Source organism: Botryllus schlosseri, chromosome 13 (assembly GCF_051294905.1).
Source record: "Botryllus schlosseri isolate E-star chromosome 13, Bs_hap1, whole genome shotgun sequence".
Classification (NCBI taxonomy): Eukaryota; Metazoa; Chordata; class Ascidiacea; order Stolidobranchia; family Styelidae; genus Botryllus; species Botryllus schlosseri.
The window spans coordinates 4,022,363-4,035,050 of NC_137248.1; the positions used below are offsets into that span (position 1 = coordinate 4,022,363).

Sequence of the window (12,688 nt, forward strand, 5' to 3'; positions counted from 1 at the left end):
CCTAAAAGACGGAGAAGCGGAGGCAGCGGAGACAGCGGAGGAAGCGGAGAACGGACCCTAAAACGCGGAAACAACGGAGATGGCGGAGAGAGCCAAAATGCCGATTCCTAAAAGACGGAGATAGCGGAGGAAGCGGAGAGCGGAGCTTTCGGTCATTGACCTTTATAGACACGCGCATACGTAACTCTAAAACGTGTAGACGGCGGAACATATAAAATTTCGAGCTAAATGACAATTAAAAGACAACATATGAAGCTGAGATCAGAATTTTATGTAAGCGAATAGTCAGCCATTCGAGTTCGAGGGATGACGAAGCGGACGGTTATAATATACTGAAAGCGGAGTTCGGGGCGTAGCGAAATATATTTCGAAACAGCAGAGAATAACGGAGAAGTCAGCCATACGAGTTTCAGGCCAATTTGGCGACTGATTGCATCGATGAGATGACATAGCAGACGGTTACAATATACTGAAAGCGGAGTTCGGGGCGTAACGAAATATATTTCGAAACAGCAGAGAATAACGGAGAAGTCAGCCATGCGATTTTCACGCCAATTTGGTGACTGATTGCCCAATGCCCATCGATGAGATGACATATAGCGGACGGTTATAGTATACTGAAAGCGGAGTTCGGGGCGTAACGAAATATATTTCGAAACAGCAGAGAATAACGGAGAAGTCAGCCATACGATTTTCACGCCAATTTGGTGACTGATTGCCCAATGCCCATCGATGAGATGACATAGCGGACGGTTACAATATACTGAAAGCGGAGTTCGGGGCTTAGCGAAATATATTTCGAAACAGCAGAGAATAACAGAGAAGTCAGCCATGCGAGTTTCAGGCCAATTTGGTGACTGATTGCCCATCGATGAGATGACATAGCGGACGGTTACAACTGAAAGCGGAGTTCGGGGCGTAACGAAATATATTTCGAAACAGCAGAGAATAACGGAGAAGTCAGCCATACGATTTTCACGCCAATTTGGTGACTGATTGCCCAATGCCCATCGATGAGATGACATAGCGGACGGTTACAATATACTGAAAGCGGAGTTCGGGGCGTAGCGAAATATATTTCGAAACAGCAGAGAATAACGGAGAAGTCAGCCATACGATTTTCACGCCAGTTTGGCGACTGATTGCGCATCGATGGGATGACATAGCGGACGGTTATGATATAGGCCAGTGGTTCTCAACCTTTTTCACCTCGCGGACCGGTAGCCTAAAACTTCGAAATATATTATTCGGACCGGTAGACCTTACAAAATTGAAATCAACCCAAAATGTAACGTAGGCAGCCGTTTTTCTGCAAGTGTGGTACTAGAGCACGGTGGCCAACCGTTTTGCTATTCACGGCCGCATTTCGATTACGTATTTGGCCTACGTCGGCATTCCACGACATAATAGTCATCATGAACGCGAAATGCCCACGAAATACGAACGGGGGGGGGGGGGGGGGCTGGGCGAGACTTACCGGGGGGGCCCCTTTAGGTATCCAACCGTAACTTATGGGGGGCTCCGCCCCCCAGACCCCCCTTTTGCATCTGGTATTATTATCTATCTTTCACCCCAGCAACGTTTGGCCAGGTGCTGGATTAGGCCATGTCTATTATTGCATGTGTGCAAGGATAGACTACATCAAAACTAAGTAATTCTACCGCATGCAGAGACGTGATGATTATCGGGATACGGGACTTTTCTAACGAATGCAGAGATTTGATGATGATTGACACATCTGTACGGAATCATATTCTTGCTTGGTACACGTATCTCCATGCTTATTCGTTATTATCCTTGAAAAAAGTGCATAATCCAAATAGGGGGGCCCTTCGACCAGGGGGGGGGGTGGGCGACCGCCCACCTCGCCCACCCCAAAAGCCACCACTGCAAAGAATACTCTGCTCAGATCAGGATTATTCGAAATATAGTTTTCGATTTGGATTCTAAACGGTATTATTCGGATTCGCGTGGATTTTTGGTTGAGATTGTTCGGATTCTGACCGATATTTCCTCAGGGACTCGAGCTGTCGGACGGATTCGGATTCTAGAAATCAATATCCGCTCATCTCTGATTGCCGATGATTATATAGCTCAGTGATGATTACTCCCATATTATGCAGTTCTGCACCGTTGCTTTTTCAAAGCATGCTGCAATCTGCAATGTCAGCTCGTAAGTTAAATCTGCGGAATCATGACACGGTGCAGCGTTCGGGATCAATCGGTAAACCAATGGCGACAACTCGCTGCCGATCACGGGAAAGGCAGTTCCCATATATCGATATAACGGAATATAGTCTTCAATATATGCGTAAATGTAGCGATTGTTTTTCGGCGTTTATAGCTCAGCTCAGATGTTCAGTTCAGAACTGGGTATATCTTGTATTTGCAACTAAGTGAGTTGCGTCTGGGTGGAATCTAACCACAGACAATTCGCTGAAATTGTGGGCAGTACTTTTGTACTGTCCCAGTTTCAATGCTGATGATGCAATCGAATCATTCTCCAACATACCGTTGATACGGTATGTTGAGATATTTGATCTAGGCCTATGACAGAATCATGATTTATGACGTACGGTAACTGATGATTATTCATTTATTTGTTGCAGATACCTGAGATACGGAATAAATTTTGGGCGGACAACCTCTTACAGTGCTAAGAGTTGACTGCTAGTATATTTGTTGAAGTCCAATATGGTTATAGGTCTGATATCTTCTGTTGTACGGGATGGAGTGCCGTCTTATCTAAAATCGGTTCCTATACCTCGTTCATTTGGTGGATTTCTTGAATTGAGTGGTAAGTATTCATTATTTTTATGTTGAATAGGATTATACATAGGACACATTCATGATTTGACCATGCTAGGCTCTGAGCTCTGATGGAGCATGGATTTACCAATGTGGCTTCGTCTTCGACTCTTCGTCAATGACACCAATGTTCCATGTTTTACTAATGTCAGTTGTGGACACCAATTTCAAACCCTGGGACTCGACCATCAGTGGCCTATATAGAGTAACAGTTTTCGTGGGCATTTTGGATTGCCATGATTTTTGGTTATCGACTTCTTTTAGTTACCTATCAAATTTTTTTGCTTTGAACAATCTGGTCTCAGGTTCAAGAATAGAGCTTCCATCAATCATTCTTAATATGACTGGGCGCATCAATTTGAATGCTTAAGACCGAGTTTAGTACTGTTATTGTTATAAGTGATTCTTCGACGTTGATCGGGATTTTATTAACATAATATTAACATATTATAGTTACCGTGTTGCTCTATTTCTCTGAATTTAGGAAAGCTTTAATCCTCAAATGTCCAAGTGATATCACACCTTTTAAAACCTGTACCATAAGTCACTGACTGTGAGCAATGCTGATATGCTCCAACCTATATATTTATATTAAAATATATAATTTACATACCGTATCTATATCTTGATTGCCAAGTCTGATGCTTGTTTTTGATATCGTGTAACTGGCATTATTCTGTTTTGATGTTATAAGAGATAAATTTCAACTGCTTAGTCAATTTTCAATGTGTTGTTGTGAGTGGTAGCCTACTCACAATCTCAAACTGGACTCGATATTAAGTTACGCACTAGATCAGCGCTAATGCCTCAGTACTGTAAATGCAGCACAGGACTCGATATCAGTTAAGCACTATAGATTTATTTAGTTCAGCGCTTTTGCCTCAATGACTCATGACTCATGACACGATTTTCTGATGACTTGAGTCATGTTCTCAAACTACGGAAATGAATCGGCTTTAGTCAATCTGTATATTGACTCGACTTGGAATCAAGTTACGCATGATTTCATCTATTGGTACTGTTACTTGAAAATGCGTCCAGAAACTGCTAAAAGTGAGGAAAATTAGTATAGATGCGAACCATTCGATATCACCAAACAGAGTTATAGAAATGGGTTTAACAAGTCTTTAACAGGAAACTGAGCAGTCAACACAATGACTTAGACTCGGACGCGACCCTCTGCCCGCTGACTTGGACTCGGACTTGACTCGGTTGTGAATTGAAAATAACTCGACTTGACTCGAGTCAAAACTATAAAAGCGAGATTGACTTGTGACTCGGAGCCTTGTGACTTGGTTACAACCCTGCCTTTTGGCTATTCAGTAACTCTATTCATATTATGACTATTATTCTTGAATTTTCTTCAGCAAAAGAATGGCTTCATCTAGTTGCATTCAGTGGTGCAGTTGGTGCCGCCGGATACTACATTGCAAAGCCATACATCGATCAGTGTAACAAAGCTAAAGCTGACAAGGATATGCCGATTAACCCTGCAATAAAGAAAGATTGCAAAAAAGTGGTTGACGTTGTCGACATTGAAAGTTTAGGAGAAAAGGTATCCTACTGCAGATGCTGGAGATCAAAGAAGGTAACTCAACTTTGCTGTATTCATCCCCAGAGATAATATTCTGTTAAGCTGATAACATACGTTTACGTAGGACATAGATGACAAGCTATTTGTTGTGACCAATTTTCCAGATCCCTTGCTTCTAAAGAGTGCTCATGACCCCCAGGTTGCAACCCACGCCTTAGCAAAATATGAACTGAAATTTACTAATTTTGATTCAATTTCTGGCCAGATTTAGTTTGAAACGACTAAAACCTACATTTTGACCTTTTCATATCTTGCTCGTGCCGGGCCGGTCAATTGATGGTAAAATGGTACCACCGAATCAATACCTTTGTTTCTCAGTGGGATGCAATTGCATAAGCATTGTTATCAAGTCTATACATAATATATTTCTATACACATCTTTTTTCACAAACAAATCAATTGGTAAAATACATTGGCCGATTGAATGCAGCTATACTACAGTGCAGTTATGCTACTATACTACAATGCAGTTGTACTACAAACTGAATGTACCAAACGTCTTATCCAAAATAATAAATGTCCTAATTGATTTGTCCGAAATACCAAATATCTGACAATCATTTTATGCAATTCCATAGTTAAATAGCCTACTGTTACGGTTCTGCTTTGAAAATTGTACCAGTATGATCTATATTTGCAGTTCCCTCTATGTGATGGCGCTCACAACAAACATAACCAAGAAACCGGAGACAACATTGGACCCTTGTGCATGAAAAGGGCGCCACCCGTTGTTTAATTTACATTCCTTTTTGCCTTGTAATTTCCTGGAGTTTCATTCGAATACATGACATAATGTAATAGGTGTTTCTAAGTTTCAGTAGTACCTTACGAATATTGTGAATACATATTGAAATTTAATGAAACCGGTGTTATGTTTCAATAGTGCCACAAGAACGGTAAGACTACATAGTATTTAAATTAAAATGATCCGAATCCTTTCCTGGTGGAAACAGCGTAGATATGCGTAGGCTGCTGTTACATGGTGCACGTCGGAAGGATATTCAGAATAGTAGGCTATTTGCAGTACTTCGATCTCACGATGGGTTGCGTAATGCGCATAGTAACGATCGACTGATTAGCAAGTTACTAACTTCCGAGTCTGTGCTTACTGGTTGTGGTAGCAGTGGTAAGCTCTAGTTTTAAGTCTTCATTTCAGGGTTACAATTTGGATTTTAGCTATACGCAGAGACTCTAAAGCAGTGGTGGCCCGCGAGAAGGTTTTGAGTGCCCGCGAGGCAATTCTCGAAATAAGTTATATTATCACAAATAAATCACCCAGGAAAGTTATTGTGAGCTTGCAAGGCCATCCGAAAATTTGATTAACCTGACCGCGAAATGTGGGACATTGATGACTAAAATTCCAGCTCCGACGCATCGGTGTAGTCAGTGGACACTGGACAGCCACAAGTTTCGTAGATCTTCGTATATGACCATAAAGTGGAATATTTTGTGGCAGATTTATTCGGTTTCTTTCTTTTATTATTGGCCCCCCTCCAAAAAATTAAAAATACGCTCAATTTGCAGAATTGAGTCTAACGATATGGAAGAAAGTGTCTTCCAACCTGCGACTTCGCGTCTGCACTCGCAAAAACATCGTCAGCGATGAAAACTTTGCATAAAATGATAGACTCCTATTCGCTGAAATCTTCGATATTGATATGTCCAAGCGCCGGTTAATCCAATACTTGCCAAATTAGCCCAGTGGTGTACAGAGGCGACCAGCAATACATGCAATTAACACTATTTTTGACCGAATTCATTCATTACCTTTAAAGAAATTTAGCGCTTCGCGCGGCCAGAAGTTTTCGCGTCATAATTATTATCGATTTTGATGCGTAGTAATATGAATCTTGTTTTCACCGTTACCTAATCCAATTCGCTCCTTTCGGACGACTAAAAATGGTCATCAACATTCAAGTGGCCCGCACAATGATTCGAAAATCTCATGTGGCCCTTTCGTAGAAAAGGTTGGCCACCCCTGCTCTAAAGTCTAAGAGATACAGAACTTCAGTAAGCCTGTACAATTGAATAGTATATTAATATTGAAATAAACCCTTTATAATAGTCGTCAGCAGCTGGTAGGGAATTTGAAAGAACAAACAAGGCGTATATTGATGAAAGTCGACTGCGAGGGACACCAACGAAAAAGAGCATCTCCCTACGAGCCAAAATATGTCTTCTCGATTGTGTTTTTTTGTCACAAATATAATTATCCATCAACTGTTCGCAAATGGCAGAATTCCTGGCCCTTGCCTAGTTCGGCTGTTCTGATTCAAGCTTCAGGGGATGAATGATGGACGACATTTTCTGCGAGCGTGATATGGGTGTTCGACTCTCGTCGGCTATAATGCGTTCCGAAGCGTCAGTAACCAGACTTAGTTTAGGAGGGTGTCGAAATGACTGGAAGTATTCTTTTAATCAGATACTAAAATTGACCTTGACTAGAGCACAATGAATGAAAAGTGAACCCGCACTACCTGCGGATCAAGAAGTCGGACGCATCACCATTACACTATCTCTCCTGAGTTACTGGACCACGTTCTGATATATTAGGGTTACCAGCATACGTCCTCCTTTTTCGGGTGTTTGAAAATGTCCTCGAAGGACGCCTATAAATGTCCTCCTTTTTGAGATTACGTCCTCTTTTTTTAAGAATTTCGGTTAAACATAGGGCAAAAATCGAACTGCATAGGCCTACCGTAAAATAGCACTGAAGTAATGCTCTGGCGGGTATTTCGGGAGCTGAGCAGGAAAGTTGACCATTTTTTTAGTCAACCGACTGATAATGAGTAAGAATTAACTGTATTTTGGGCGCTGAGCGAGAAAATTGACCTTTTTTATTTTTTGTTTAGTCAACCGACCACGAAGTGGGAAAATTTACCATTTTTCAAAATTTTCCTCCGGTAGCCTATCCAAAGTTTAAAAATTTTGAAAAACTGTACTCCTTTACCGATTCCAAAATATGGAAACCCTATGGTTTATGGCCAAGTTTATGTATCAGTTACACTGCGGTCGTTGTCCCGAATATTTCAATGACTTTTTTACCTCGGAATCAAAAGCGCACAAGTACAACACACGCGCGTCCACGTCGTTCAAATATCATATGATCGACCGAAAAGATCATCGCTTTATCAAATATGCCGGACCTGATGTGTGGAACAGTATCCCGCCGGCTATCCGACAGTCGACGAGCATGTCCACATTCAAGTCGAAATACAAGCAATTAAGCCTACTACTAAATGAATACTAGTCCATCCTCAAGATTACCGGACCACGACTGACCTATCGATCTCGCCTTCCATGACATGTCACCCCATTTTTGTCGCATGCATTTTTCTATACTATCTTAACTTTTCATTTAGAGTGCATATGCCTCCTCTTTACATCGCCTAGGCCAAGGTGGGTGTCCGATTTCATAGACTACTCCAAAAGTCGCTTCGACACCTTCCTATCTTTCATTGTATCGCATTTCTGTGGTGTATTGAACTGATAAAATTGCTAATAAACCAATGATGATGATGATGGTATATCGACCTTGCCTTCCTTTGCATGTCATCTCATTTGTCGTTGTATCGTCGTTTTTCAAAATCTTGTATTACTTTTCATTCAGTGTGCTGTGCATGTGCATTGTACAATGTTCATTGTGCAATTATGCATGCCTCCTCTTTACCTTGCCTAGGCCAAAGCTGAGTGTGCCAACACACTCACACAATGTACAAATGCGATATACAAGACACCCAATGCGATGTAATGAGCTTATAGGGGGCATTGGCGTAGCCAGGGGAGCGGACGGAGTGATCCCCCCCCAATAAAAAAGGTCTGTAAAATTTTCGTTAAATCAATAAATATAACAGTATGTTGGGGCGGATGAATGCAACCTAAAATTTTTCTTATCGCTTCGCGCGATTTAGTGTCCATGCATGTCTTGATTTTATTATCAGTCTATCCCGAAAAAAAATTCTTCCGCAAATACCCATAATTGAATTTAGCTAAATTCTCAATTATCAGAATACAACAGTACCAGTAAATAGGCCTACTCTAGTAGCCCGAGGTCGTTCGGTTGATTGGGGTGTCAGTTCAGTATGGGGATCGGGGACTGTTAGCTCCGACAATTTCCGTTCCGGGACACACGAAGACATATAAAGTATAGGCTACATGCGACTCCGCAAAGCGCGCTCCCAAAATGATTGACGGTGAAAAAACTGACGCATGTATTCTTTAGCCTGCGACATAAATTTTCGGCTGCTAATATGGCTGGCGCCTAATGATCCTGTCATCGCCTAATGATCCTTCAATCAGACCCCCCCCCCCCCACAGCGTAAATGCGACTGGCACAGGAAAATATCGACAACTCCCATTAAAAAATGCTAATTTGAAATCGCACGAGTCTGATCAAAGCAGCTTTTTTAAAATTTGGTCTGGTATATAAGCGATTCCAATATTTAAAGTAGGTCAATATTTGCCAGAGGTTACTGAATAACCGTGCTTCAACGACGTAATTGATAAGAATGAACACCACTTGCTCATATACACGCACCGCAATATTATTGATCAATTTTGTTGAAAAAAAAATTACGCTTCGCGCGGCAAGGCCCGAAATTCACACTGATTGCTCATCACTTAATGTCAGCGATTTGGGCTCGTCCGTGAAACAATTGGCTAATACAAGCTATAATTGGCAACTGGCAGCTTCCATAGGGTATGTGTGTGTGTGTGTGTGTCTAAGAACCGCATGTATAAAGGATAGTGATGAAATTGACCATGGCAGGATATACGGATCTGCGAGGTGTTCCCACGGGGGAGCTCCTCTAAACTCATAAAAAATCTCCCTACCTCCCCCCCCCCCCAAAAAAAAAATGTTTTTTTTTCTGTCTACGACCTTGCGTGAGGGATATCTTGAGTGGTGACAGCTTTCTCCGCAAGTCATGAAGTAACAGCAATAAATGACAGCTGTCCGGCTGTCCCGTCCGGCGCCCACCCTCTAGAAACTCTGCCGTGTGCGGGTATGAACTGCATGAACATATAGTTCAAAATGTATAATTAAGTGCCCCTTGAACGTTCGATGACACCACTTCTATCAGCCCTACCGGTAAATCATTTACGTCATCGAATTTTTCGCCCCCCACAGATATTTTATATGGCTATATACGCCCTTGATAGGGGGATGCCGAATGAACAACCAGTCGGGGTCTAATGGACTGGCATCCATCTCGACCTAGTGCCCTATGCAGAGGTGGTCAGTAACGAAGTACTTCTACTTTTTGGAAGTACTTAAGTAGTTTTCCTCTACTTCTGGTACTTACTCAAGTAGATCTGATTTTCTCTACTTCTACTTCGTAATATTTTGTGATCTACTTACTTACTTTTCTCTATTTTCAGTTTGTCAAGTAGAAGTAGTTTAATCCCCCAATATAAAAGATAGCCTGAGGAATTTCGGGGCTGTTTTCACGAAGTACCAACATTCACGCTTCGCGCACTGTAGTTATGGAGTGACAAACTGTTTTCACGAAAGTATCAGTGAATATAATTTAGGTATACCGGATTGCTTGGTGCCGCTCACGCCGTATTGTCGCCCACATCAAATATTTCATCACAGTAAATATGGCCCACCATAACGTTTGGAACTACCGTTTCGCAATCTAGCAATTACCTATCATTTCGTAATCTAGCAGCCCATAATGTGTCCTGCTAATCTGGAAAGTCCGTTTTTTTGAAAGATACACCTGTTTTAGCAGATCACCTTTGAAGCTTCATGGACAAAAGACATGAAATGTATTTTCCGCTTTTTAGAAGTGATATTTGTATTTCCCTTTCAATTCCTAGTATCATACCCTGAGTTCTAATTACTTTCAGTTCTTTTGTCTGCAGAACATACATGTTGAAGCATAAAGACAAGCGTAGTGATGCCTCTATTTTCCGAAAATAAAGCTATACACTAAATATAACTTTTACGATCCACAATATTTGTTATTAACGTATAGGCCTACTAATCGCGCAAAGTGTTGAAACCGTATCCGGTACAACTTGCGGCCTTATATTATGGGGTAGGGCGCCATGCCATGATATTCGCTAAAACGGAGTCTTCTAGTAAACAAAGGGTTAGTATCGCATTTTCATATCAATACTATAATTTGCATTCCATGATGCGAAAGAATGCTTATTCTGTCGAAAATTGATACCTCCTGGGATGCATCAATACGAATCAAGCTCTCTGCACCTTCCGCATAGCTCAATTTGCAGCTTTTGACAGTCCATGCGACAAAACTACTTACTTACTTACTTGAGTAGATTTAAAGTCGATCAATTCTACTTCTACTTCAAGTAGTTTTGGGTGGCTTATGGAAAATTTACTTCTACTCGTACTTGAGTAGATTTTTTCCGTCGCTACTTCTACTTCTACTTGAGTAGCTTTCTTGACTACTTTGACCACCTCTGGCCCCATGCCACAGTCTTCTTCGATGTTATTCTTTATTAGTCGGTTCTTTTTTAGAAGCTATTTGTTGCTCTTCTTTCTTCATCGGGTCTTTTTTCTTGGCTTTTTATGTCGCCGTAAGAACAACAACGCGGGGGACGAGGAGCCCAGAATAACCTCCGAATAACCCGGGCCGCCTGCTTGGACGCCGCCGACGCTCACCACTAAGCTATCTCCTCCTCCTACTTCCATTACATTGCATTGTGTCTTGCATGTAGCATAGTTCATTCTGCGTGTCTTGATGGGATAAAAATGGAATCTGACCAAAGCAATTTATATTTATATCCGATTTGATTTTCCGCCGTTTCCGCGTTTTAGTAATTCTGCGCTATGTCTATAAAGGTCAATGACCGAAAGTGGGATTTCCCTGTATCCGCTATTTCAGTTTCAGCGTTTCTAGGATGCCCATCATTGAGTTTTCTAAAAAAGGAAAGTGGAAATGTTTGAAATCCACTATGCTGGTTTAGGAAAGTATCACGTTTCAAGTTGTTCGCTGGGCTCGACTATATTGCGATAATCAACCTTATTTTAACCAATCAGTCAATATTTCTTGTGGCCCACTGATTCGTAAAGTTACGCGATATTATTGTGTAACGTCAACATTATTTGCGGAAAACATCGATGTTATTCTTTGTTCATTGATTTACTGATTCTCTCCAGAAGTTATTGGTCGCAACGAATGCACCGCCCGGCCATATGCTTCGTGATTTACAGCATCATATTGTCATAAATTGCAAAACTAGTAGGCCTATACATTTTTTCAATCTTATTGTGTTCTTAGTTCAGAAATCTAGTGCTTTGTCACGAATCTTGAGTGGACTACAGTAGTATTCATCACTGGCTTTCTCGTGATGCCAGGCGAGTGTTTCGCTCGGTAGACTTGTACGATTCAGAGAACTTGGGGATAAAAAGACTCTTGGAGGCACAAAACCTCAGTATACAATTGAATAAATTTTGTTGTACCGGTATGGAAGAGTATCAGGCATTAATACACGATGACGATGAAAATAGTGACGATCTGACCGGCCCTACGTCAGACATCAAGCGTCTCATACGCCGCCAACGCAATCGTCAGTCTGAGGAGACTGGATTGCATCCAGAGATTCTTGCGCTGAATGGCGGACATGATGAAGTGGAAGACGAAGACGCCCAGGATAACGTTGTTTGCGTTTTCGTGATTGCGTTTGATACTAGACAAGGTACGTCAGACCACTGTTCAAAATAGCCTGGTTAGAATGATATAAAATTAATACGACTATATAGGCTTATAGGCATGAATAGAAACCATCTCACATAGTACATTGAACGCTCTCGTATTCGAAATTTGATGCTGGTGACGTCATATTTTGTGGTACGATTGCTGATATACAATGTTCTCTTCTATTCTCTACTAGTTGCTAACGATTACCCCTGACGATTGTCACTGTCAGCCGAAAATATTCAGTCTCATTTCAATATGAGTACCGGTGTACTGTTCAATTGTATATTGAAGTTCTGTACCTCTAAAAAGCCTACTAGGTTGGTGTGATTGCATGCGCCAGGCCTTCTCCGAGAAGCTGTTCAAATATAAATATGTGTGATAAATAAAATTATTACTTTGCAAGTAAAAGCAACCAAGATGTTATTATTATCTATGTCGTCTGCTATCGGTTCAACGAATTATTAAAAATAAATAAAATTATTTTTATTTGGGTCAGCACTATGTGTGCAATCAGTGGTGGTCAATAATGAAGTACTTCTACATTTTGCAGAGCTTCAAGTAGGTTTTGCCTTACTTGACTGGATAATATATTCACATTGAAATAAACCCGAAT

General features: G+C 41.2%; 3 protein-coding genes across 4 annotated transcripts in view; 2 read left to right on the forward strand and 1 right to left on the reverse strand.

Annotated features, from left to right (window-relative positions):
- The window catches only part of LOC145454728 (tryptophan 2,3-dioxygenase-like), a 328,104-nt gene that overhangs the window by 212,983 nt on the left and 102,433 nt on the right, over positions 1-12,688 (reverse strand). The gene's annotated exons all lie outside the window — the stretch shown is intronic.
- LOC145454615 (CDGSH iron-sulfur domain-containing protein 2 homolog B-like) lies at positions 2,590-5,265 on the forward strand. Its single transcript, XM_080332609.1, has 3 exons — positions 2,590-2,797; positions 4,176-4,396; positions 5,043-5,265. Exons 1-3 carry the CDS (start codon positions 2,695-2,697, stop codon positions 5,136-5,138), a joined length of 420 nt encoding a protein of 139 aa, XP_080188735.1. The 5' UTR covers positions 2,590-2,694; the 3' UTR covers positions 5,139-5,265.
- Positions 11,625-12,688, forward strand: part of LOC145454726 (DENN domain-containing protein 11-like) — a 134,115-nt gene continuing 133,051 nt past the window's right edge. For both annotated transcript variants that reach the window (XR_013920209.1, XM_080332716.1), the window contains exon 1: positions 11,625-12,073. Coding sequence is in view for 1 of the 2 variants with exons in the window: in XM_080332716.1 (XP_080188842.1) it covers positions 11,842-12,073 (232 nt within the window). In the remaining variant the exon portion in view is untranslated. The remainder of the gene's footprint in view (positions 12,074-12,688) is intronic.